At 38.1% G+C, this 26,322-nt stretch overlaps 1 protein-coding gene across 9 annotated transcripts in view; it reads right to left on the reverse strand.

The window, feature by feature from the left end:
• Window positions 1–26,322, reverse strand: part of RUFY3 (RUN and FYVE domain containing 3) — an 81,763-nt gene that overhangs the window by 3,833 nt on the left and 51,608 nt on the right. For 4 of the 9 annotated variants that reach the window (XM_086704890.1, XM_086704889.1, XM_086704892.1 and 1 more), the window contains 15 exons: window positions 25,626–25,799; window positions 24,783–24,900; window positions 23,854–23,955; window positions 22,028–22,151; window positions 20,618–20,679; window positions 19,647–19,712; window positions 18,312–18,381; window positions 14,936–15,028; window positions 13,745–13,828; window positions 11,113–11,280; window positions 10,517–10,614; window positions 6,283–6,402; window positions 4,852–4,951; window positions 3,108–3,172; window positions 470–497 (listed from right to left, as the gene is read on the reverse strand). In XM_086704890.1, coding sequence (XP_086561016.1) covers window positions 470–497; window positions 3,108–3,172; window positions 4,852–4,951; window positions 6,283–6,402; window positions 10,517–10,614; window positions 11,113–11,280; window positions 13,745–13,828; window positions 14,936–15,028; window positions 18,312–18,381; window positions 19,647–19,712; window positions 20,618–20,679; window positions 22,028–22,151; window positions 23,854–23,955; window positions 24,783–24,900; window positions 25,626–25,799 — 1,472 coding nt within the window. Of the gene's footprint in view, window positions 1–469; window positions 1,190–3,107; window positions 3,173–4,851; window positions 4,952–6,282; window positions 6,403–6,649; window positions 8,970–10,516; window positions 10,615–11,112; window positions 11,281–13,744; window positions 13,829–14,935; window positions 15,029–18,311; window positions 18,382–19,646; window positions 19,713–20,617; window positions 20,680–22,027; window positions 22,152–23,853; window positions 23,956–24,782; window positions 24,901–25,625; window positions 25,800–26,322 lie in introns of those variants that run through there. The other 5 variants (XM_086704893.1, XM_025921369.2, XM_025921370.2 and 2 more) reach the window with 3 other exon arrangements.

A 26,322-nucleotide genomic window follows, 5' to 3' on the forward strand; every position in this document is an offset into this window, starting at 1 on the left:
ATAGAAAGCAATACTCTATTTTTCTTCTTTTTTCTTTTTTTTAAATTCCTAACAGATAAATGAAAGGGGTGACTCAGTCATAGCAGCCCGTCTTTCTCATGGGTTGTCATATCCTATTATATATGCAAAGTATCTTACAACCATTTATATTTGTTTATTTCCAAGTGAGCAAGAAGTATTTTTTCTGTTTTATAGAAGAGAAAACTAAGCGAAGAGGAGGTACTCTCTTAGGTCAAAGAGAATTTCTAAGAAGTGAGACGTGCCATTTCCTTAGTAAATTGCTCAGAGCTGTACTACTTCCTGTGAGAGTTTCAGGCCAATGCGTGTTTGTTGAGGATACTGTTAAAAGGACGGGGCACTGAGGCCTGTGTGCATTCATCTACTTCCCGTGCCGCCTGTGTTCAGCTAGGAATGGGACAGCCAACTACATCATTTACACGAGACGTTTGAGAACGGGAGATTCGGTTACCTGTTCATTCGCAGGGGGAGACGGCAGCCTACAATGGAAAATTAAAAACAGTAACAAACAGCAACTTATTATATTTCCATGTGAATCATTTCAAAAGCAAAGAAAAAGCATTACCATGGTTCTTTTATGTTGTTGGGACTGACGTAATTATTAATCTTGACCTCCAAGGAGAAGAAATTTTTGTAGTTAAACCTATTACTAGAATCTGATCCTTGACCTACATTATGGTTCCTGTTTAAAAATGGATTTGGAGTTACATTTGTTGTTTTCTTTTTACTGCCAAGAAAATAGTTAGCATTTGTATCCCAGCCTATAAAACTCCAATGGCCAATGCTATACATTTTAAAAGTTTCTTTTTTCTGATATTATAGAAACCTATTATATGTCATGTATTAATCCCCTCTTCCAAATATTCTTAAGATGTGAACTTTAGCAAATTAATGAGGGGGAGAATGGATGAGTTTGTCACAGTTCTGGGGATAATGCACCACACATCCACAGTGGCTCCAGTTCTCTTCCATCGAGTGGCAGGGTGACCACCAGAGTGACCAGGTTCTCAGCTGTTCCTTGGACCGTAATCCCAAGAAACCTGGGTATGTTTTAGGACTGCAGTTCAGGATCTGGGAGCTGCTTTAGACAAAGGACTTATACACAGAAGACATGGTAAGTAGAGGCAACTTAGGTGTGCCACCTTGCCTCTCTGCTCCTCAGTTTTCGCATCTGTAAAGTAGGAACAGATGATTAAACTTTCCTAAGAATTAAAATGTTAAGGAAATAATGAATGTGACGTGACACAGACATAAGGTAGTCTTGTCTTATATTCCCAGGGCCTAAATCAAAACCTGGCATGTAAGGTCCTCCTGATTGTAAAGTACTTGGTTTTAGGCTGGAATGGGGCCGATTCTGAAAGGCTCTTTTAAGTCCTTGTAAATTTTACAGCCTTTCTAGTTCCTTTCTGTGGCCCATGCTGATCTGTGGGGTAGTTTAAGGTTAGTCCTACATCAGACCATGCTCTCTTTGGGAGTAAACTTAAAGGCTTTGGAATCATTCTGGCCTTGGAGGCCAAGTGCCCGCATAATCAGTCTACTGTTGGGACTCTGATTTATCTTCTCCAGCAGCTACTTTGCTCAGGTGACACACGGCCTTATTCTTGAGGCATCAAAGCCTAGACAGGGACAGCTGCCAAAAATGTACACTGCATTGTTCTCTCCAACCCCCACTGTGGTGTCTTTCTTGTTATTAACCTTTGCTGTTGTTGTTGTTGTTGTTGTAACAGAGTGAATTTTGGAGCAGTTTTAGGTTCACAGAAAAACTGAGCAGAAAGTACCAACATTTCCCAGAAAGTATTTCCGATATACTTTACCGGCCCCCCATGCTCCCCCAATATCTACATTCTGTAACTGGGAAGGGGGGGAGGGGGTAGACAATGTTACAGTCAGCAAACCTACACTAACACGTCATAACTACTCAAAGTCTGCAGTTTACATTAGGGTTCACTCTTGGTGTTGTACATTCTATGGGTTTGGACAAATGTAAGACATGTATCTAGCATTACAATACCATAGGAGTATTTTCACTGTCCTAAAAAATTTTTACTGTGCTTATCCATGCATATCCCCTAACCCCTGGCAATCACTGTCTCCATGGTTTTGGCTTTTCCAGAATGTTATACAGTTGGACCACCTTTGTTTTTATTTTATTTTATTTTATTTTAATTATTTTATTTTTTCAATATATGAAATTTACTGTCAAATTGGTTTCCATACAACACCCAGTGCTCATCCCAAAAGGTGCCCTCCTCAATACCCATCACCCACCCTCCCCTCCCTCCCACCCCCCATCAACCCTCAGTTTGTTCTCAGTTTTTAAGAGTCTCTTATGCTTTGGCTCTCTCCCACTCTAACCTCTTTTTTTTTTTTTTTTTTTCCTTCCCCTCCTCCATGGGTTTATGTTAAGTTTCTCAGGATCCACATAAGAGTGAAAACATATGGTATCTGTCTTTCTCTGTATGGCTTATTTCACTTAGCATCACACTTTGTTTTTTAATGCAGTGGCACTGTGTAATATTTTGTTATATTTCTACTTGCTAAAATAATTGTTAAAAGTTCACTTCCTTGATACTATCCTAATACTTTTCATAGTGAGCAAATCAGATGAAGAGTTAAGAAAAAGACAAAGAGTTAGGCTGTTTGAGACCCTTAAGAGAAAGGACACGAGGGAAATGAGAGGATTTATGTGAAACATAGCTGCCCTCCACTAGCTCACAAGTGGAAACAAGTCCTACTCAAGTACACTAAAGACCCTGAGAAATGCTATGACTTGTACTTCGTTCCTTTGTGATGCCAATCCAGTAAAGATGAAACATAATCTTTGAAGTGATCATGTGAGTTTGAGGACTAACCAGGGGAAGAGTCGGAGGACAGCTTGATTATTACCCTGCTTTCTTCTAAAATGGACTAAATGGGTTTGGTTTTAATACGTGCTCTCTGCTTGACTTGTTCATGCCCCCTTTGAAATAACTTGCTGGAGTATTACTATTACAAGTCAGTGTCTGGTCAGTGCCATTGCCCATATGTATCGAAAGGTCCCTCTTTCCACCCAAAATACATTTATATCTTAGTATTTTATTAACAAACACCTGTGGCTTTCGTCCAGGGGCTTTTTAAGTTTAGCATTTTCCTCTTGAATTTTGTGCTTCCCATCCTGCCAAAAGAAAACAGCCCAGTATATTAATTATTCAGAATGCTAAGCAGTGATGATGCTGCAGACATTTTCTTCTGTATTGACTTAGCTTAGGCATAACACTAAGCAGCTTTATTATTATATGGAAGGAATTTACCTTCCAGAATATTTCCTCATTCTTTAATCACTTTCTTAACAAATTATTCTGATAGGGTTTGCAACAAATGATTTTCAGAGTAGGTATTCTCCTTAACTCTTGCAATTCAAATAAAATTCAGAATATATCCTATTTACTTGCAAAGTGAGCTCAAGGTATCAGTTACTGCTTAGGGTATGTTAGTTACTTCTGTCTATCTCTATATATCTTCACCTCCCACTCCCCAGTGAGCTCTGGATAACTGGTAAAACCAAGCATGGCCATATATAGCAGACTATAACCCTGTGGACACTCAGTCAAGCAGCTGCCACAACACCGTAACAACTTGCATAGCCTAGACACTGGAGTTTTGTATTTTGAAGGACCAATGTAAAGTTCCAAACATCCACTCTACCAAAGTGTGTAAGCCCTGCCTAGGCAGTTTTCAGTGACAAATTCTTTCTGTGGACACTGCTGTCTGCCTTGAGCTGCTGTCCATCAGCCTCCAAAAATAGAATGCACATTCTTAGACCACTCAAGTGTCAAGGAAAGGAGGTTAATGCAACATTTACACTCCTGGAACCCCTACCGCAGGACAATTCCAGATTGAGAAACTTAAGGCCTCACTGGAAAAGCAGGGTAAAAAAGGCCAAGAATTTAAGTAAATCTCTATAAGCCCTTCTAAGTAGATTTTATGTTTGCTAAACTAAAATAATGAAGTTGGCATGCTACAAAAGGAGTGGTATTTTGTACACTTTAAATTGCAGTGAATACTACTACATAATAAATTTCTATTTACCATTATTTTCTGCTCTCCAGCAAATTAGCATCTCTTTCTCTAGCAATTTTAAATTAAGAAGCTTATAAATTTGTCCTGCTTTGTTATATATGATGTAAACAAAGAAGATAATTTTTTCCCTGTGTTTGTCTTTGACAGAAAATGTATTTCATACGTTTCTGATTTTATTATTTAACAACATTGGCTCCCATTTCATGGATCCCAGAGATGGACTTTTCCGTTTTAGCTTCCTAACCACTACAGGAGCTGGGAGTCTCACTCCTAAGACTGTCCTGTAGATATGTCTACTCTTGCTCTTTAATCACTCTATGTTCCCTCTTCTAATTTCCCAAGAAAAGTAAAACTGGAATCCTCATGATTCTGAAAACGGTATACAGAAGCAAATCCATATTTAAGACAATTCTGTTAAATGGAAAATCAGGGTGGGGAAAGATTACTATAACATATTATTGAAGATGTTAGCCAGTAGAATCCCAAGGAACACCAGTTTTTGTTAAGATACCAAAACAATCTTAAAGCGAAAGGGATTAAGAGGGTCACTGGAAATCATGGTTACTAATCTTCTTTTCCAAATGAAATCAAGTCAGAGAGAGTGTCCAGAGACAGACTGAGAATCAAGGCCTTGTGTTTACCCCAGGTCTTGTCTGCCATCTACATACTCAAGGACACAGCAATTAAGCTCATGTTCCAGGAGAGAAAACTGTCCAGCCCATCGAAGTAGCCTCTAAAAATTAAGTAAATGAACAAGGGAATAACAAATATTACCGTTTTGGGTTCTGGCTTCTGAAAGCCCTTTCCTGGGATGTTCCTGTTGTTTTGTAACCTTCTTTCTCTTTCCTGTTTTAGCTCTAACTCAAGCTGGTGCCTGGGACAGATGGGAGAGGAAAAGGATGAAAATTTGGGTTTCTGCACTCATAATCTCTAAAGAACGCCCAACCCTTTTCTTAAAGCTCAGCAATTACATTTTAATACTTGATTAATAAAAGGATACCAGATATATATGGGCAATCAGGTTTTAAGGTGTTAAAATATAATACAGTAAAACCAGTAACACTAAAATACAGACATTTTAAAAATCTTTCTTGGGTAATTAAGAATGTACTTCAAGATCTCCTAGTACCCAAGGGTCACCACTCTCTGAATATCAGTATTAATATTAACTCTTTTTTTTTTAAGAGTCTTACAATATTTCTTTAACATTTATTTATTTTTGAGAGACAGAGAGAAACAGAGCACCAGTGGCAGAGGGGCAGAGAGGGAGACACAGAATCCGAAGCAGGCTCCAGGCTCTGACCTGTCAGAACAGAGCCCAATGCGGGGCTCGAACCCATGAACCGTGAGATCATGACCTGAGCTGAAGTCGGCCACTTAACCGACTGAGCCACCCAGGCGCTCCTAATGTTAACTGTTAATAAAGAGTTGTGGTCAACTGAATGGCAATTAGTAGGATTTGCTATAATGAAAGACAGTATTTACCAATTTTCAACAAGAAACAATATGAAAGCACTAACACTGTAGTCCCATTTCGTTTTAATTAGCTGGTCTCTCTTTATAGTTATGTGTTCAATGCCCAGTTACATCATCAGCCACTAATGTCCTTAGTAGCCATGTGCTTTTATATCTAACAACAAAGTTCTCTTTGTTTGAAGTCAGTGGCTTCTGCAGAGAATTGAGTCTCATTTGACAGATAATATGGAAGAGTTGTTAAGGACTTGCGAGTCAAGAGAGAGACAGGCTTTGAGAATGCTGCCACTGACTAGCTGCACTGTGTCAATCTGGACAAACTGAACCCATCTAAGCTTTAATTTCATCTGAAAATGGGGGGTAATATAGTCAACTACTAATAGGGTTGATGGGAAGATGTTAGGACAGAAAGCCTGTGAAGTACTTTGTGAAGTTTCTGCACACAGTAAAAATTTAGGAAATACCATTATTAGTGTTAGGTTGGCTATTAATTCTCTTACTCCTTTCTATTTATTTGGGACCTTGAATTCTAATTTCCTAATTCTTTGGTTGCAAAGCATGTTGACAAGATTTGGAAATGTTGATACAGGTGAAGCTTTCTGAATCTAATTCCAGAGAAAGGACATTACAAAGACAGAACAGAGGGGGCTGGATCCTGGGACCTCCTAATCTTGCGACTAGCCTTAGAATTACCCACGACCACCCTGTCAGCTCCTGCTGCCCTCTCTTCACCGCTGCCTGGTGAGCTCCTCCACTTCCAGCTGCAGACTGTTTATCTTGTCTCCGAAGTCCTGCTTGAACAGCCGGTTGTCCAACTCAGCAGACTGGCGGTCTCGCTCAGCCTGGCGCAATCTGGATGTGAGCCACATGAACTTGTGATAAAAAACAAAAGCCATGGTGGGGAGGAAGACCAAGTTTACAACACAAAATAAAGCAACCCAAGGAAGAAGGCATGGAGAGATGTGGCGGGGTGGGGTGGGGTGGGGGGGACAAAAAGCTTTGCAGGACACAGGGGAAGAAATTATATGGAGGAAAAAAGATGGAGAAGAAACAAATTCCAACGGAAAGTAAGATGAAGGTGAACCAGGCAGAGGAAAAGTTGATTTTCCAATTTTTTTTTATTCTAGTACTACAGTTTACAGCCATTAGATGATAAACAATAAAACATCACTTTTTAGAAAATCCATATCCAAAGCCAACCTCAAGTACACAGTAATTAAAGTCAAATCCACCTTTTGTTTGTGTTTATTTCCTAATAGGTTTGGTACCTCATATTTCTGCTTTACACACATAACTGGAACTTGCAAATGGGCAACTACCTTATTATATGTGGAATTAGAACATGTTCCTGGTCCTTTCCCTACACCACAAATTATATTAAATCACGGACATTACACATTAACCCTTACCAAGGCTTTTCAGCTGTTTCTATAAGGAAAAGCCTTTGCCAGAGTTTGGCCATCTCTTTCCTTTTCCATTCCCACCAGGTTGTGTGTGACTAAGTGGACAAACAACTCAGCACCGGGCCTATGTAAGATTCCTGATCGTATTCTCTGGAGAATTCTAATGAATGTTTTCTTCTATATATCCCATAACTTTGCACCTATAAAGAAGCATGTTCTAAAAGGTGAAATCTCTGGGGCTCTATATAATAGAATTTGAAAGCATGCTATCTGTAGTCTTTAAAATGTTTTATTTTAGTCTTTGAGCACTCCTCCCAAATGCTCATAGAAAAGGCAATTCATCACCACAAAAGGTTGATGAAGATAAGAACAGGTGCAAAATTATAAGAACTAAAATAAGTTCAAGAGCACAGGATATTCCATGAGGTTAGTCATATGCTCTTTGACTTGACTTTGGTTCAAGTCTGTAAGGACCTATAGAAGCACAAGTGAAATCTATCTTACTCTCTTAATTCTGGTTTTTCCAAGAAGAAGGTAAAGAGTTTCAAAAGCTGGAAGCAAAGGGGGGTTATCTTTGTTCCCACCTAAGCAGCTGAAATGCTGCAAATCATACCAAAATGAGAAAAAAACATTTTTTTGTCAAGACTTTTTGAAGGAATGAAGGCTTATGTACAGCCTGTTCCCCCATATCAAAAGTCATTAAAAAAAAAAATCCAAGTATTTATAGGATTATTTACAATGCAAAGCCTAGAAAGGGGTAGATCTGGGGTCACTTAGAAAAAGAAGCCCTGCTAATTAATCACTCTTGTGGTTATCTACTGGGAATGTTTGTTTTTAGACTAAATAATAATAAAGAGTTTATTATGTATCTATTTCCTACCTTGAGATGGTTTTCTAATAAAATTAGATAGTTAGTTTCCTAGAGACTAGCAAATCCCCATCTGAACAGAAAGTAATAGAAGCTCTTAAGTCAATGTTTCCAGCAAGGAATGACAGGTGGGGAACCATCACTCATGTCTATACCTTGTTGTCTTTGCTTCAAAAGGAAAAGCAAGATAGATTTGAAAATTGTGTAGTGTTTTTTTTTTTGTTTTGTTTTTTTTAATAGACGAGTTTTTCATTAAAATTGTTCTCTCTGAGCTACCTAAATAGGAAGTGGCACTGCAGGAAAATGGCAGAGGTAGAAGATGACAAATATTAGGAGGGTTTTCCAAGCTTCCACATTATTACGTTATCATAAGTTACCTAATCACTACCTTTATCTCTATGTACTTTAAAGAAATGTAATGATGCGGGTTTCCCACCCCCTCCCCCCCCAAAGTCACTAAGGCAAAAAAGTTGCAAGCAATCTTGGTTACTGAGAATAGAACTGTAGTGAGATGCTAAGTACTTATCCGTGGCTTGGGGAGTAAACCTACACAACAGAAGTGGAAAGGGGCCAGGGCCTAGGAGACACAGAGCTATTTTAGGAGAGTGCTAGTCCATATGCTGTCACCTCCTGTTCACTACGTCGCAGTGGCCGAGCAGGCCTGCTGGTACACACAATGCACCTAGAATCTTATATGGTCAGGGACTGCTTGTAAAGGCATCAATAAAATCTGCACACTGGGTTTTAATTAATTCCCTAGGCTTTTCTTGTGTGTGTGTTTTTTAAATGGTGTGTTTATCGGTCAACTCAGAAGTAATTTCTCAAAGTTTATTTGGCAATTAATTGAGAACTTATACTAAGGTTTCTAACTCTGGGGAGAAAATAAAAAAACCCACAGCCTATATATCAAACTGTTTTTTTTTTCCTTTCTTTTTTTTTAAAGTCCCAACAAATTCAAAGTCAATTTTTGGTGACATTTTATGTAGAATCAGAGCCTAAATGTAGTAACTTCCAGATTTCTTTCTTTACAATTAAGTTGTACGTCAGACTTGCGAGGTGACCACTTGCAAAGTGCCTAATGATGTTTGGGGATCAGTTTATTCGCTGCACTATTTAAGGTCTTTGCCTGTTTCACCAAATCCTTTTCACTAAATTAGTAAGATAAAAATAAAAATGGAGTGAAAGGGGAATGAGAAAATGAATAAACGGGAAAGACAAAAATAACAAGAGAAAAAGTCAGCTTAATATATGAAGAAGGAAGTCATTGTTTTAGTTCTGTCTACTTTAAGTGCCACGCCAAAAAACTATCAAAAAATAATTTGCACATTTCAAAAATACAACTTATGAACACCAAAATTAATCTGTTAAATCATAAACATGTAAGTGCTCATGAGCAAGCACTTAGAGAATGTCCTAGTTAGACCTGATACTCTTTTATTAAAAACCAGTCAAACCAGAAGTTTCAAACTTATTTGCTCATTTGCAATTAACTTGTGAGTTACCATTAATATGCAGTGCCATTTAGGACCACTTCCTGGTCAAGCATCATCTGAATAAAAGAAGTAACCCATTCATCCTTTCATTCACGCACCAGCTAAGTGAACATCTCGCATGTTTCATGGCACTGAGGCAGATCCAACGAGGGAACTTAAAAAATTCATTAACTAACCCTGAGAACTCACACTCTCATCAGAAGGTACACACACACACACACACACACACACACACGGCTGTAACGTGAGGCAGAAAGTGAGAAGTAAGCATTATGGGCAGGTATGGATATAAGGCTCTGGGAATTCCAACAAGGGCAAATGGGTAGATTACTGTTATCAGAGAAGTATCAGAGGAAGCTTTGGAGAGGTGGCATTTGAGTCTGAATGTAAAAAATGTATGTCAAGAACAAGGGAGTGGGAAGAGGAAGGGCATTTCTAGTTGGTGGGTCCACTAGGGAAGGAATGGATGGGGAAAGTGGAAGCATGTGCAGGGACCAGCAACTGTGTAGTGTTGCTCAAGTAAAAGAAGGGTGACCAGTGGGTGTTAAAGGTGGCATCACGGGCTGGCAACACAGAATGACCGTGGGTGCCACAACTCCTTCACAAGAGGATGTGTTTCGGGCAGACTGAATTGTAGGTACCAGTTGAAACAGCCAGTCAGAAGACGAAAACCCAAGACTGGTCTCCAGAGGGGACAGAGCTGGAGACAGACAAATTTAAGATAGCGGGCAGGGGTGACAGTGGGCACACAGAACCGCTCAGAAGAAAGGAGACACAAGAGGGAGATGGTGGGGAGGAGAGAAAGGAGCTAAAGCATTAGAAGGGCCCTCAGTACCCCTGACATCACTAGCACCAACGCATTCCGAGACTTCAATGATGAAGAAGAAAATAACAACTGTAAACATATTTAAAAGTGCTTTCATCCTCACAGGTTATCCCTCCTCCAACATGACACTGAAATGGGATGATGGAAGAGGGTTACTGTTCTGCTGTTCAAAACAGTCACAAGAGGCTGATATGTTTCTTAAAAATGTTTTCAGTGACATCTTAGAGAAACACAAAATTTAACTGGCTTTCTACCAGCATGCCTGGTGTTAAGTTGGGAGAATCTCATACACTTTGTTTGCCAAATGCAGAGCGCACTTCTCTTACTTCCAGCACTAAAAGCCCCAAGTGTTTCACTAAAGAAACAGCACTTTTACCTTTGTTCGAGTTGTTTGATGGTAGCAGCCATCTGATTAGTCTTCTCTTCCAAGCGACTGTTTAATTCACTTTTCTGTTTCACTCCTAAGTCTGAACTCTGTTACGGAAAAGAAGTATGAGTGATGTACATATAACGTAAAGTCCTGAAATAAATCACACAGGCCTCTTGAACCTTACGAGTAAGTGGGAGATAGAGAAATAGAAATGCTCATATATTTGTATACCAGTTAATTTCCTGATGGGGAAGAAACAAAAAGCAATGTTTAAAATTAATACTGCTGTAAGCATCTTTGCCACAAAAATGAACATCAGAAGGTTCATCAATTTATCACATTTCAGTATAAAAGCTAATGGAATACAGAACTCAGTTGGCAGGTTAGGCTGGAGAGTAGAAATTATCTTATGGATGTAACAGACCCCCTTTCCCATTACAATCTGAAAAGTGACCATGGCTTTCCAGAACAGCAACACAGGACCCTGCAATGGTCTGATTCTTAAAGTGGTTTATTGGCAGCTAGCCTCAAAATGAGATGCGACTCTGGGAAGCCCAAGGATCTTGGAGAGCCAGTGAGCCTATTCCTCTTATTCCCCCTACCTGCAGCTTAAAGGCAAGTTCATGCTTGAGAGCCCTGAGATCATCCAGCTGCTGTCGCAGAGACACCAGGGCGTCCTGCTTCTCACAGACATCCTTCTCCAGCATCTTCATAGCCAATTCCATCTCCTGTCGCATGCTGATCTGGATCTCCAGTTCTTTTTCAACATCCTGCCCCCAAAGGTAAATAAACTGCTTATTCTCTTTCATCAACTAAGTTCAAACTCTGTAATTCCAAAGGAAAAGGTGTGAACTCTCAGGTCTGAATATTTTGGCAAAATAGCTACAAGTTATCATTCAATGCAGAGACATTAACAACAATAATTAGGATCATCACAAAAATATTTACTCAATAATTTACAAATCTGAAAAACTTGGTAGGTCAAGATACTGCTATTTAATCTGTGTAAAATATGCACATACTTGAGACACTCCGTGATAGTAAGAGAAGGGATGTCATGTCCTATTATGGAAATGTATATAGAGTGCTACAGTAGCTACCATAAAATGAAATAGATGCAGTTCTCTTCAATGTGGATGTTACTGACATATTTAAGAGCTCAAGAAACCCAAAAGATACTTTAGGTCCCCAGCATAAACATCTCAATAACGGGGAATGATTGATATGGCTAACTGAATTTTTATATTCACTTAACATGAAACCCATTTTTGTTTCAACCATTATTAGTGCAACATTATTTGGAAGATCAAAGATACAAAGACCTGAGGTTCTTCTGCATCCATGCTGTGCCTGGGGCATATCTAGGACCTACTTGCTTGATTTCTTTTCTTTTTTAACAAACATGTATCTTATTGTGACATAAGGAATGTGGAAAATTTTGTGTGAGATTTTGATTTTGATGTGCCATCTGAGGTACTTCTCTGTGCATGGGTAGCATGATTAAATGAGACTGCTTCTTAAAATGCTGACATATATTATTTCTAGAATCTTCCTCATAGAAAGTGTTTTGAGATCTAATCCATAAACACATAGAAGGAAAATGATAGTCATTTCAAGGATACTAAGATTATATTGCTGTTTTCTCAGAACTCCTGAAATTCTATTCTTACACTGTTAGTTGGTGATAATTTTTAGTACAAAGCAGGGCACCTTTATTTGCAGGCTTTTCCCTATTTTCAGAAACACTATTGGTGGGGGGAGATCCTTTTGTCTGTCATATTATCAAAATTGTAGGAGTTAATATATCAATACCATTGATATATTAATATACTAATATTAATATACTAATACTTATTAGTATAATAAGGGGTGTCTTAATATACTAATACTTATATAAAATCTATTACAAGAGTATTATTCATTATTATACATTTATGCGCGCACACACACACACACACACACACACACACACACACACACACACACAAGGAGACAAATCAGAATCTTCACAGGGGCTTGGATCATAAAGTTTAAAAAGGTAGGTCCCATATACCTAATGTTCTTGTAACAGAAACTATAAAACTACAAAAGCTGTCTCAGAAAATGGACTGAGAAAGCATTATAGGGAATATGGGTTCAAAAAGAGTGAGGAACGGGGCTCTGGGGGGCTCAGTTGGTTAAGTGTCTGACTTCAGCTCAGGTCATGATCTCACAGTTTGTGAGTTCGAGCTCCGCGTTGGGCTCTGTGCTGATGGCTCAGAGCCTGGAGCCTGCTTCAGATTCTGTGTCTCCCTCTTTCTCTCTGCCCCTCCCCCACCCATGCTCTGTGTCTGTCTGTCTGTCTCTCTCTCTCAAAAATAAACATTAAAAAAAAAAGTGAGAAACATACACCTGAAACTAATGTAACACTGTGTGTGACCTACACTCAAATAAAAAATTTAATTAAAAAAAAGAAGTCATAGAAACAACTAATTAAAGTATCATTACAAGAGTCACAGAAGAGCTCTGTATGAACAATATTCTCATTAGCAAATATTATGATATGAAAAAATCCACGCTAAGACTTAGCTAAGAGGGTTTTCTAGATTTCGTTTTAATTGAGTCAGATAATTAAAAATTTCCTACCATTTTTAAATATTTTTTAATTTAATTTTTTAAAAGTTTATTTATTTTTGAGAGAGAGAGAGAGATAGATAGAGGGAGAGAGAAAGAGAGAGACGTGAGTAGGGGAGGGGCAGAGAGAGAGGGAGACACAGAATCTGAAGTAGGCTCCAGGCTCTGAGCTGTCAGCACAGAACTCAAGGTGGGGCTCAAATCCACAAACCCCAAGATCATGACCTGAGCCGGGGCTAGATGCTTAACTGACTGAGCCACCCAGGCGCCCCCAAAATTTCCTATGGTCTTCTAATATGCACTGTATTAATCAATTAGCAGCTAGCCCTTCCTATGGAAGAAGGTAATATCCTTGGTTAAGAGTGTTTTATACAACTAATGCCCAGTGAAGGTAAAAATCAACCATATGAAAACTTGCCTTTATGTAGAACCATATTCACAATAAACATACTCAAAATTAAAAAAAGAAAAAAGAAGAGTGAGAAACAGTTTTTTAGGATCTACAAAAATCTGTTAGGTCACTATTAATGTTCCTGACCCTGGTCTGTAAGATCAAACCTCTCTAAGTGGGCCTTTATGTTTAATGGGTTTCTGAACTACTAGAACGTAAGTGAAGTTTACCAGTCGCAACTGTGTCTCCTCCTTTAAATGCTTTCTGGCTTCACTCAGTGCTTGCCCATCTGAAGTTCTGTCCTGCTTAGGACCCTTGAAGAGATACATGAAATAGTAAATATATTTAAGGATTAAAAAAAAAAAACACCCTGTATAGCGTTAGCTGACACTAGTACTGCTGTTTAGTAAGGAAAAATGATTATATGTGGTTAAACGGGTGTAACAATGAATGAAGACAACAAAGAGATTGAAGAAGCTTAGTAAATAAAAAATTCTGTTCTGAGAAATCACATTTGTTTTCATAAAGTCCACACACGTAAGCCAAACCCATTACTCACAGCAAACGACTTCATCCCCACTCAGAGCCTAGTTGCTTTCTTTTTAGAAATAATTTTAATAACTATGGATATTTGGATTCTTAGGTCACAGAAGGTTAGAAGTATGAAGATAAAAGGGAGTGGGGAGACACTAATACTTTCAGGGAGAAGCAACAGATGCCAGTGACATCATAATAGCAGAGAAAAAGCACCCAGAGCAACCTGGAAACATTTAAGTATAGGTGCTAGAAGCTCTATCAGTTCCAACAGCCCCTACGGTAGCATCACTGTAATGTAGTACAGAATTGCCACTGTTGGTAATTATGATTTTCAGTCATCATAAAGGGCTAAATGTGTTAAATTATGTCCTCTATCTAAGACTGCTTAGGATTGTGTAGTACATAAAAGGTTTGCAAAAAAATCTGTATAGACATATATAAAAAGTTTGATACTTTAAGGGGTTATCTGGTAAACACATGTACATGGTAACTCCCAGTGGTACCAGATAAACACTTCTTAGAAAATAGTACCATGGACTAAAAACAATGATATATTTAATATAATGAATATAACCTTGAACTACAGTGCAAATCATTAGTACAAAACAACAAGAAATTGAATGAGACCTGTTCTTGGAATCTTTAAACAGATGTAGGTGGCAGAGAAGCCAAGGAGCATCTGTAGGAGAAGGAGCCTCACTCTGGCATAACCTCCATTATTCACTCGATTCTACATGGAGTCTTAGTAAAAACAGCATGCTATATGTCAAGTAGCTATACGTTTGCTACTTCCAAACAGTCCTCTAGAGTAGAGGCCCTCCCCACCGCCCTGCTAACACATTAACACATTTCTAGGAATGTTTTATAAATCCAGTAAGGTTAACCTTCCGATTGGATTCCAATATGTAGGAGCTTTCCTCTTTAACTCGTTCCATTTCTTCTTGCAAGGTAATAATCCTGTTGTTTGCAACTGCAAGCTGTTGAAAAAATTTAAAAGATAATCTTTTATTTTTCTTTTTTAACAGAGGATAAGATAATTCATGATCTGCTAGGACATCATTTTCAGGCTTGAATATTCTTAGAAGGAAATAAAGCTTTCTATGACTGCATAAAAATGTTCTCATGGTGTGGGAAGTTAGGAAAAGTATTTTTAAACTAGGTTAGGTAAAAATAAAAAATATCTACTGTTGCTTTTTGTGTGAACTCTTTTTCAGGACCAAAATGTTAACTTAAGATTGTTTATCTCAAGGGTATTCTCATGGGTAATTTATATTTTGTTATAATACCTATTTCTAAAATGTTTAATAAAGAAGTCACCTTGGGGCACCTGGGTGGCTCAGGTGGTTAACTGTTGAACTCTTGATTTTGGCTCAGGTCACGATCTCACAGTTCGTGAGATGGAGCCCTGCGCGGGCTCTGTGCTGACACCGTGGAGCATTCTTGGGATTCTCTCTCTCTGCCCCTCCCCTGCTCGCACACACGCAAGTATGCATGCATACTCTCTCTCTCAAATAAATAAATAAACATTATATAAAAAAGAAGTCACCTCATGCCTTGGGATTCATCTCACAAATGATACATAAGAACTTTGATAGATGATTTTTAAGAGTAAAGAAATGAACTAAGTCCTCTCTCTAAAAGATACCATTAAGTATCAAAGAGACTTTTTTATTTCAGCACCTAAACAGGTAAGGTAATGTTATTAGCAGTACACTGCTAAGGGGAAACATTTATATCCCCATTCCAACAGGAGGGGATCTCCTCATGAGCAGTGAGCATAGGTTCTGCTTAGTTCTGGTTCTAGTGTGTAAGTACAGAGGAACCTGGGCTCAGGCTGCTTTCTAGAGATGGGTCTGGAAGCCCATTTTTCCCTCTGCTCCATGGGCCTCACGGTGCATAAAAAAGTTAACTCTGGACAAGTGGGTCTGCTTTCTAGATCCAAAGACACCCTCAAATGGGTACTTCCAAGATTTTAACATCAGAGAAAGTTTTAGGAAACTATGTCTATATCTCCAAGTGGGCCTTCTAATTCAGCTTTATCAATAATAAAGTGGATATTTTTAAATTTTTTTTTTCAACGTTTATTTATTTTTGGGACAGAGAGAGACAGAGCATGAACGGGGGAGGGGCAGAGAGAGAGGGAGACACAGAATCGGAAACAGGCTCCAGGCTCTGAGCCATCAGCCCAGAGCCCGACGCGGGGCTCGAACTCCCGGACCGCGAGATCGTGACCTGGCTGAAGTCGGACACTTAACCGACTGCGCCACCCAGGCGCCCCAAAGTGGATATTTTTATATCATCATCTGTTTACAACTTCTCACTTTATCACACTGATTCATTCAGGAAAAGAAAAGAGGGGTTTTTTTTTTGTTTGTTTTTTTGTTTTTGTTTTTTTACTGGCCCTCTTAAATCCAAAATATATGGAAAAGAGATCTTGGTGGAAAAGACATCCAGATATAGATATATGGAAAAGGAATGAGACATATGGAAGAAACAGATCTGATTTGCCTTTTCTATTCTTTATAAAGCCTATACACAGTGCTTACCTATCTCTACAAATCCAAGGTTTCAATAAAATAAATGTTACTGGTAAAATAAGTACATGAATGAATAAATTAATATTGCTAATAAAATAAATCTAGGTCAGAAGGACAAGTTTTATGACTGAGGGAATAAAATTAATAACTATATTTACTGGGTGCTTATGATGTGTCAGACACTGGTCTAGGCCTTTATGTATTACCATTTAATTCACACAAAAACCTTACTATTATTTTATCATCCCCATTTTACAGAGAAATAGATCAAGAAATAGAGGCTTAAGTTATTGGCCAGGATTAGAAAGTTAGCAAGTGCCAGAGCTGGGACATGAATCCATGTAGCCCAGATCTAGAGACCATGCTTCACTGTTGGGCCTTATTGCCTCAACAGAGGAGCAGCAGAAACACAGCAGAAAATTTCTATGCAGAGTATTTCAGAAACTTTGTAGAGGGGCACCTGGGTGGCTCAGTCAGTTAAGCCTCCAGCTTGGGCTCAGGTCATGATCTCACAGTTCATGAGTTGGAGCCCCACATCACGCTCTCTACTCTCTGCTGTCAACACACAGCCCGCTTCGGATCCTCTGTCCCCCTCTTTCTCTGCCTGTCTCCTGCTGGTGTGTGCGCATTCTCTCTCACTCTCTCAAAAATAAATAAACATTAAAAAAAAAAAAAAAAGCTTTGTAGAGTAAAATTCTAAGGACCGTTTCCATTAAGTTTTAATATAATTTAAGAATCTATATCCAAAAGTGAAGCCCACAAGGCTGAGAAATAAGGAAGCTGTTTGAAAGTTGTAACAATGAAAATGTTCTGAAGGAAAATGTTTAAACAGCATCTTCCCGACCAGTGCTTGAACTTGGGTTTTATTTAGACCAAATCTATCTCACAGTACATAACAGGGTAGTTATAATCAGAAATACATAAGAGAAAGTCTTTGTCACCTGAAAATTTTATGTAACATTTTCCATAGAAACATCTAATGCTATTGAAGAAAAAAAATGTGGCTTAGCCGCTGGCAAATTAAAAAATTTCTTTATTAATCAGAAGCGAAAATGAGGTCAATATTTATTCTTATTTTGGGGACTTTCCTAAGGATTTTCACATATATATTCTCCTGTGATCTTCAAAGCAACAGTGAGGCTGAAAGGGGAAGTATAAATACCCTCATCTGCCAGTGAGGGATGGGGCCTCCTGGAGGTCAAGTGACTTACTTGCTCAGAAGCACATGACTCGTAAGCAGCGTGACATAAAAGCAGGGAATGCTGGTGTTCTGACCAGAGCTCTTTATATTATCTGCCCTACCACCCCAAGGAGAAAATGAGATCCTGGAGGGTGGGAGCTTGCCAATCTGGCACACATCAACCAATGCACACATAAATCTCTCTCTAGCTCTAGCACGTAAGCAGTACCAAATGTTTGTTGAGTGAACAAACGAACATCAAGCTGTATGCTAAAGGTTAACTCTAGGCTAGCCCAGACAAAACATTCATGCAAAAGAAAGCAAGATATCTGATGGGCCCAGGTTCTACGCCTTCATAGTCCAACTGGATAACAGACACCCCTGAGATAAGCCAGCTGGCCATTCTCAGTCAGAACAAGGGATTATGTCCTATTACAGACATTATCTGAAAAAGCCAAGTCCTTTATTTTCAAAGGAAGGACTGGTTCCACTAATGCACATTATTAAATTCTATGTCAATCAAAGTGTTTCCAAAACACTTACCTCCTCTGTCAGTTTAGTGTTGGATTTTTCTAATGCATCCACTTTTGCCTGAAGGTTGTTTACAGTAGCACTATCAAGAAAGGAAAAAAAAAAAAAACCCATAATGGTTTCTCTTGAAAAACAGAACAATATCTTGTACTTTCCATTTAAACACCCATCGCATTTATCATTCATTGTCTAAAGTCCACAATTCGTGATAGAATTGCAGGTTCTAAGACAGTTTACAAGTGGCTGTGTGTCTTAACTGTTACATCCTGGCCACTGAAGCTTGTATTTAAGAAGTACTTGTTGGATGAAATTAAGGAGCTGATGCACGGCACAGTATATAATAATGAACTACATGAATTAAGTGCTTGCCATACACTGAGCACTTTTCTAAATTATTTTATTTGCATTATTTCATTTACTCCTTTCAACAATCCTATGCATTAGGTATCCCCAAAGACAGATAACGAAGCTGATGCATGAAAGAGTAAATAATTGTCATGCTTCTATTTCACTATCAAATGTAAGCATACTTCTGCTTGACTAACATCTCCATTAATTCACTGTAGTCATTATTAGTTCTTGGTCTCCAGAGAAAATATACTTAAACTGCTCTGGAATTTTCTAGCTGGAACCAAGACTACTCAAAATTTATACTGATACTGGTATAATCATATAATAGGTCTTACTTTATTAAAATTGTTATCTTTTTAAAAGAATTGTAAGCAAGATAATAGTTAATGGATGGAGAGATCAATTTTTCTGAATTATTCAACAGTCTTTAGCATAACAAGAACATCAATGTACTTGAGGACACCAACAGAATTTGGATCGCTCTCCTCACGAAAGAGGAGATGGTTTCATGTTCTGGAAGTTCTGAAAAATACTTAGTATTTGGGAAAATAATGGTAGTGATGGCAAAGAGAGGGTAAACTAATACAATCAATTCAATGTATAAATGACAAATCCAAGGGACCAACAAGATTAATCGAAAGGTACCAAGGCAATGAGTGGATTACCCAAGATCACTCTTGAAATATGTGGCTGGATCTACTGAACGAAGAAGGCTGCTAGTTTCAGCTGGGTATGTCACATGGTTAAGAATTTTTAACTGAACATAGTCAATCACTAGAGTTATAATTACATACTAATCTTAAATTGCCTTTCACTAAAGGTCACCCAAACAGTTAAATGCCATTTATTTAGTGCCTAGCTCAGTGCCTGGTAAGCAGGAATTCAATTTATTTTTATCGAGTATTGCCTGAATTTATCTCATGGCTCATCAGTTTACTCTTTCCTTCCTTTGCAACAAAATCCCCAGTAAAGTAAAAGTATTGATTCATTCTTTACTTTAGATGTCTGTTGAGTTCCTCTACATAGTTCTTCTGATCCAGAATTGCAGTAATTTGGCCATCTCTGGGATGGGAGGGGAGAGTTGGAGGAAAAAACAGAAATAAAATAAATAACATTAGAAACACCAAGATCCTCCCTCCATTAATCTTTTCATATAACAGAGAAAAGAAAATTGTAGCACAGAAACCAGAAGACAGACCTGATGTATAATGCCCTCAAACAAGAAAGACTCAGAGATTTAAAAATGAAACAAAAAAATTCTCCATATTAACAAAGCCTTTGCTATAGCTTAAGTCCCTTAATAACTCAGGTTATAGGTATAACACTGTAATTTATCAGAGGCATTTAAAAATAAAAATTTTCATCTCACAACTGGTAGCCTTTTTAGCTTTGCTGGTATTACTTATGACAATGACTCTCCTGTGAGATCAAGACCTGAGTGGGGATCAAGAGTCGGATGCTTAACCGCCTGAGTCACCCAGGCGCCCCTCTGAGGTCTAATTTCTAAGGGCCATGTGGATATTCTGAAGTAATTTTACATTTACAAGAGCTGTAAAAGCAGTGCTGAGTTTGCGTTTATTCTTCACCTCATTACCCCGAATGTTAACATTGTACATAACCCCATATCGTATGTTTAATATTTCAAATTTTAAGAAATGGAGAATGCAATTTTCTGATCAAGAAGGCCACGTTTTCAAACACTACTTCAAGAGAAGGAGCAAGGGATTCCTTTTATAAACCTTTTTATTTTATTTTGTTAGCCCCTGAACCACACAGTAGAAAACCACTTAACCAAAACCTTTTTAGGGCTTAGCATGCACAATAGTCAGATACTTTTGGCAAGATTCTATTAAAGCTATATCATTGGAAATTCTTCCAGCAAGTGTGTTAAAGCACTACTGTTGTAAACATTAAATGCTATCGAAGAACATTAAAGAGAAAAGAAATTTAATTTTCTTTGTACATACCCTTCACTACCTTTACTGCTGTTCCCATCCTTGAGATACATTGAAAAATCTATAACTCCAACCTACAAAGAGAATTTTCAGAATTTAACATAAAATTAGATACTTTTTCCGAGGCATAATACAGTATCTCTTTCTGGGCACTCAGAACAGCAATGAAGTCATGACAGTTATTAGGAATTTTGATGAAAATGTAATGTTTTACTTTTATAGGACCAGAAGACCAGATCATGCAAGTCAACAGAAGATTTTGACAAGAAAGTCAAGGGAATGCTTAATATAAATTTAAGGTTTAAAGTTTCTTTCTCTTTTGTGTCTTTCAAGTATTTTGCTACTGAATCCCTATTCACTTACAGGAATAATAGTTTAAAAATGATAATTACAAAGAGAATGCACAGTTCCTTAAAGAAGTTTTGGAAAATATGGATAAATAAAAGGATGTAATACAAAACGCCCATAGTCCCAACCACCCAGATAGGACCACTGTAACAATTTGATATCTATTCTTCCAAACTTTCATTGATGCATTATGTCTAAATTTTTCAGGAGTGCTATTTCATTATTCAGTTTACTTATTTTTTTAATATAGGTCAAAATATCATATTTCCTTTTCCATTTTCTTAGACTAAAATGTAACAGAAATTTGCTGTAGTATTTCATAGAGAAGGGGTGAGAACGAGTCAGAATGAAAGCAACAGCTTTATTTAGTAAGCAATTAATACGTGCCAGGCCCTGTACTAGGTGAATTACATTACTAATTCTTTTATTCCACACAATAACTATAAGACATAGATACAGATACTCTTTTTTAAATCCCTGTATTTCAGCTAAGAAATGTGAAGCATCAAGAAACTACAAAATTTATTCAGTTAGAAAATAAAGAAGCAGAATCTGAACCTAAACAGTTTGGCTTCAGTCTGTATTCTTTTTTTGTTTTTATTTTTAAAAATTTTTAATGTATGTTTATTTTTGAGAGAGACAGAGACACAGTGCGAGCAGGAAAGGAGCAAGATGAGAGGGAGACACAGAATCCGAAGCAGGCTCCAGGCTCTGAGCTGTCAGCACAGAGCCCCATGCGGGGCTTGCACTCACAAACCGTGAGATTGTGACCTGAGCCAAAACCAAGAGTTGGACGCTCAACTGACTAAGTCACCCAGGTGCGCCAGTCTGTACAAACTATTTTAAACAGGGGTCACAGTCAAGAGAAAATTTGAAAAACACTCATAATACATAAATGAGTCAAATTAGAAGAAAAAACAAAGTAATTGCTTATATTCACATCAAAATTTTTACAAATACTATTCATGACTCACAGAATTTCTCTTAATTTGGTTGGTGTAATCTGATCAACCCAAATTCTGAGCTAACAAAACTCAGAGTGATGCACTTCGTAACTGAGCACACTGTGCATACCTGAGAGTCCAAGTCTTCTCCTTTCATACAGAAATTGGCATCAATGACGTTGAGACCCACCAAGAGACCAGCAATTATGGCTCCTTCTTCTTCCATCATGAGGGCGTTGGGTTCATAGAATTCGCTGTAAGAGAAATCCACAGAATACTCTGTTGTAACAAAACCTCAAGAATCCAATGATGTAATCATGAGACAAGCAGAAAATGCTGGCCTCATAGTTGAATATGGGTACTATGATAATAGAGAAAAGGTTAAAAAAAGGGGGGGGGGGAAGGTCTGAATACTTCATTTTAGATAATAGGTGCATGAATAGACTCTAGATAATAGACAGCCTAGCTGAAAGAGAAGTTGGTAGTTTCACTGAAGTGATTATTTATACTTTCCCCACATATTTGTATTTGAGATGCAAGGGATCATTTTTCCATCTTTAATGCATCTTTAAAAAATGGTTTTTTAAAAATTTGCCTCGGAGATCTGCTTTATTTGTAGGTGGGTGTGTATCACATTGTTGTTCTAATTTGCATTTACATGATGGCTAGTGAACTTATGTATATACATATAAATATATATATTTTAAGGTTTATTTTAAGAGAGAGAGAGAGAGGGAGAAAGAGAGAGACAGAGAGAGAGAGAGAGAGAGAGAGTCAGTCCCAAGCAGGCTCTGTGCTGCAAGCATGTGGGGCTCAATCCTATGAATCATGAGACTGTGACATGAGCTGAAATCAAGAGTTGGATGCTCAACCCACTGAGCCACCCAGGTGCCCTTACATTTATATTTTTTTAAAGTAATCTCTATGTCCAACATGGGTTTGAACTCACGATCCTAAGGTCAAGAGTCACATGCTCTACCCACTGAGCCAGCCAGGCACCCCTCTTTTTAATGTTTACTAGCCATTCTGATTTTCTCTTGTGAAACGCCTGTTCAAATCCTTTACCCATTTTTACATTTGCTCATCTATCCTTTTTTGAAAAAAAAAAAAGAAATTTTTTTTAATGTTTATTTTTGAGAGAGAGACAGAGCACGAATAGGGGAGGGGCAGACAGAGAGGGAGACACAGAATCTGAAGCAGGCTCCAAGCTCTCAGCTGTCAGCACGGAGCCCGATGCAGGGCTCACACTCACAAACTGCGAGATCATGACCTGAGCTGAAGTTGGAGGCTTAACCAAATGAGCCACCTGGGCGCCCTTGCTTTTTTCTTACTGGATTGAAGGAGCTCTTCACATACCCTGATTCATATCATTTATTCAATATATGTGTTACAAATATCTCCTTTCACACTCTATGGATTGCCTTTTAATCTTGTGTCTTTTGATGAACGAAGTTCTTCATTTTAATGTAGACCAATGTATCCATTTTTTCTTTAACAGGGAGAATTTTTTATGTCTTGTTTAAGAAATTTTTGTCTACCTTATATTGTCTTCTAAAATTTTTACTGTTTCCTCTTTGCCATTTGTGTCTATAATCCATCTAGAATTTTGTGTGCTGTTTTTAAATTGAATGTAACATGTCAACTTCCTGTCTTATTGCATCTGGGTAAATGCTAAGGTTGAGTCAAAAGCCTTTCCTGTTTTCTGGGTGTATTAAGTTTTAGCCTACCCTGCAAAGGACCATATATATGCCACAGTGACAGACTGAACACATGTAATAAACATCTATTCTTGGGTATGTGTGTGTGAGGTATGGGAGGAAGTATTAGTTGAACTATGTGAAATTGTCATGAAACAACTGTTTTTGATCTGCAAAAACAGCAAATTTATATGATTTGACCTCATATAAAATATAGAACATAGCAAGAAAAGAACAAAGTTCAATAAGATGTTCATACCTGAGAAGTTCCTTCTTATTGATCAAAGCTTTCATGTATTCTGAGAGTTTCTTTTGCATTAATGCCAAACGAAGCCAGGCTCTTCCTCTGCCTACTGGTGTCCTACAGAAACACATGAATCCAACAACTACAAGTAGCAGAGATAGAGGCCATAGTGGGACAGATTCACTTACTCTTGTCAATAGTCCCCAGTAATAACATGCACACTGAGCTCCTTACAACCTATTCTCCCACATTCCTATGTGAGGAGTTCTGTGTGGGCTGGTGGGACTGGGGTGTGTTTGGGACAACTGCTCTTGTGAAGCATGAATTACTGAGACTACAATTTGAAGATAAAAACCTCTGGGAGTCCCAAATGAAAATGTTCTATCACATTAGCATCGGTAAATCCTCATAAACTTAGTGTGGATCATTTAAGTGTCCAAATACTCGCAATGTGGACACAGTCCATTTAGGCCTCTATCTGATTAAAGTTAAACCAGTCTAATTTGAGAAAATGATCAGTCTTCTTTTTGAGTTCTGAGGCAGGTTCCCAGTGTCAGTTCCTGAGGTCCACTTGACAACGGTTTTAATCTTGGCTCTTAAAACTTCATTGAACACATTCTTTTTCTTAGTTGGGTCTAGCAACCTCCCTCCTAAGATCTGATTTCTTGAGACTCTAACTGATTCCCACAAGTACTTTTAAAAAAATAAGAAAAATTTTGGCATTTTAATATGAATACAACCTCTTTTAAATTAGTGATAATTATCCCTCACAGACACACTTCTCTTAATATTCTATATTAGCAAGTCTCTTGTAGTAGTACATATTCATAAAAACAGCATGCATTCTGGACTGTTATGAAATAAATGATTATGGTCATCATTATCTTTAGACTTGAAGGCAATGGTTAATGTTTTCCTAGCAGAATTGTGGACCTTAAACTTACTTAAGTCCTGGAAGATCTTTAACACTTGCTGTTATCTCTGCAGCTTCTGGAACAAGCTTTTCTACCAGTTCTAGAGGCCCCCAGAAGGATTTATTTTGTCCAAGAAAAGTTTTCTTAGCTAAGGTGATAAAAACAAAGCAATGTTTTAATATCCCTTGCAACATAAACATGCCCTCCACACACAAACACATATACACACTTCTCTCTCATCTATTTAATCCTTTTTATCAGAGAATTAATTCTGCATTATCAGACAGTTCTGAAATTATTCATGCTTTCAGAACAGATAACATTTTGTAAAAACCAAAAATCCCCCACTCCCCAAGACTCAGTCCTTCCTCTTTCAGGAAGAATTTATAACTAGACCTATAATAATAATAAAAGGCTTTAACAATATAGTACTTAAAGCTGTGTGGTACTAGTGAAGAAAAGAGTCCAATGGGAAAGAATATGTAACCTGCTTATGGTCAAGTGGAAGAACACAGAAGCAAGACTCAGGAGATATGAATTCTAGCACTTGCTCTGCCCCCACTCACTGTGTGACCTTGGGCAAATTACCTCCCATTCTAGGCCTGTTTCCACCTGTCCAACAGAACTGCCGTATTGGATTAGATACTCGTAATGTCCTTTCCAGCTCTAGCATTTAAGGATTTAAGCCCTGCATGTCTTTTAATTCAACCACATCCCTGTCTCCCTGTCTGTGCTCATATAGGGTGCGTTCCAATAGATTAATATTATTAATTCAAGCCTCTTATTCTTTGGCTCCAGAAAGAACACTTTTCTTGAACACGTATTGCTAGAAAATGGCTGCGTGCACATTTGCATTCTGGGGCCAGGGCCTACCCTTCAAGCCGTGTTTCAGGCAATGTTCCATCACCACGAAGAACTGCTGGAGGGGTGCATAGTCTGAGTCCAGAGTTCTTCCCAGGTTCAAAGCTGATTCAATCAAGCCCTTGATACTCAGCTTGGCCATGTTCATCAGGTTCATGCGTTCGTTAGCCATGAGATAATTAGGATCTACAGCCAAAGAGGGAGAGGATGGAGCCTGGTTAGTGGAAACAGCACATTTAGAAATTCAATGTTTCATTGTGTTGACGTTAGCATCGAAGGTGCAAAAGCAATGGTGGGTAGGACTGTTGGGTGTCTTGGCAAGAATGGAGACAGTGGTTTTGTATTCTCTGCCAAGTACTTGCTGTTAAAAAAAAGAAAGATGCCAGTTTCCTTTAGGAATATCCTTGATGCAACAGTGAAAATTACTTATTTTATCAAATTTCAAGCATTGAGTACAGTCTTAATAACCTCACCACCACCTCTGCCCTAACCTAACCTGGGTGCCCATCCTAGCTCCCTCACTATTGCACAACCTTCACACTGGTCTCTGTGATTCCACCCTGGCCCTGCCCACATCATTCTCTACACAGTTTGTGAAGTACTCTAAAAATTAAAGGCAATGTAGAAGAAAAAAAAGTACTTAAACTTTGTTCCAAGTATACGATTGACATTATTAGTATTACTATTTATGTTAATTAGCATTATTATT

The sequence above is a fragment of the Puma concolor genome, chromosome B1 (assembly GCF_028749965.1).
Source record: "Puma concolor isolate L17-30 chromosome B1, mPumCon1.1.hap2, whole genome shotgun sequence".
Lineage (NCBI taxonomy): Eukaryota > Metazoa > Chordata > Mammalia > Carnivora > Felidae > Puma > Puma concolor.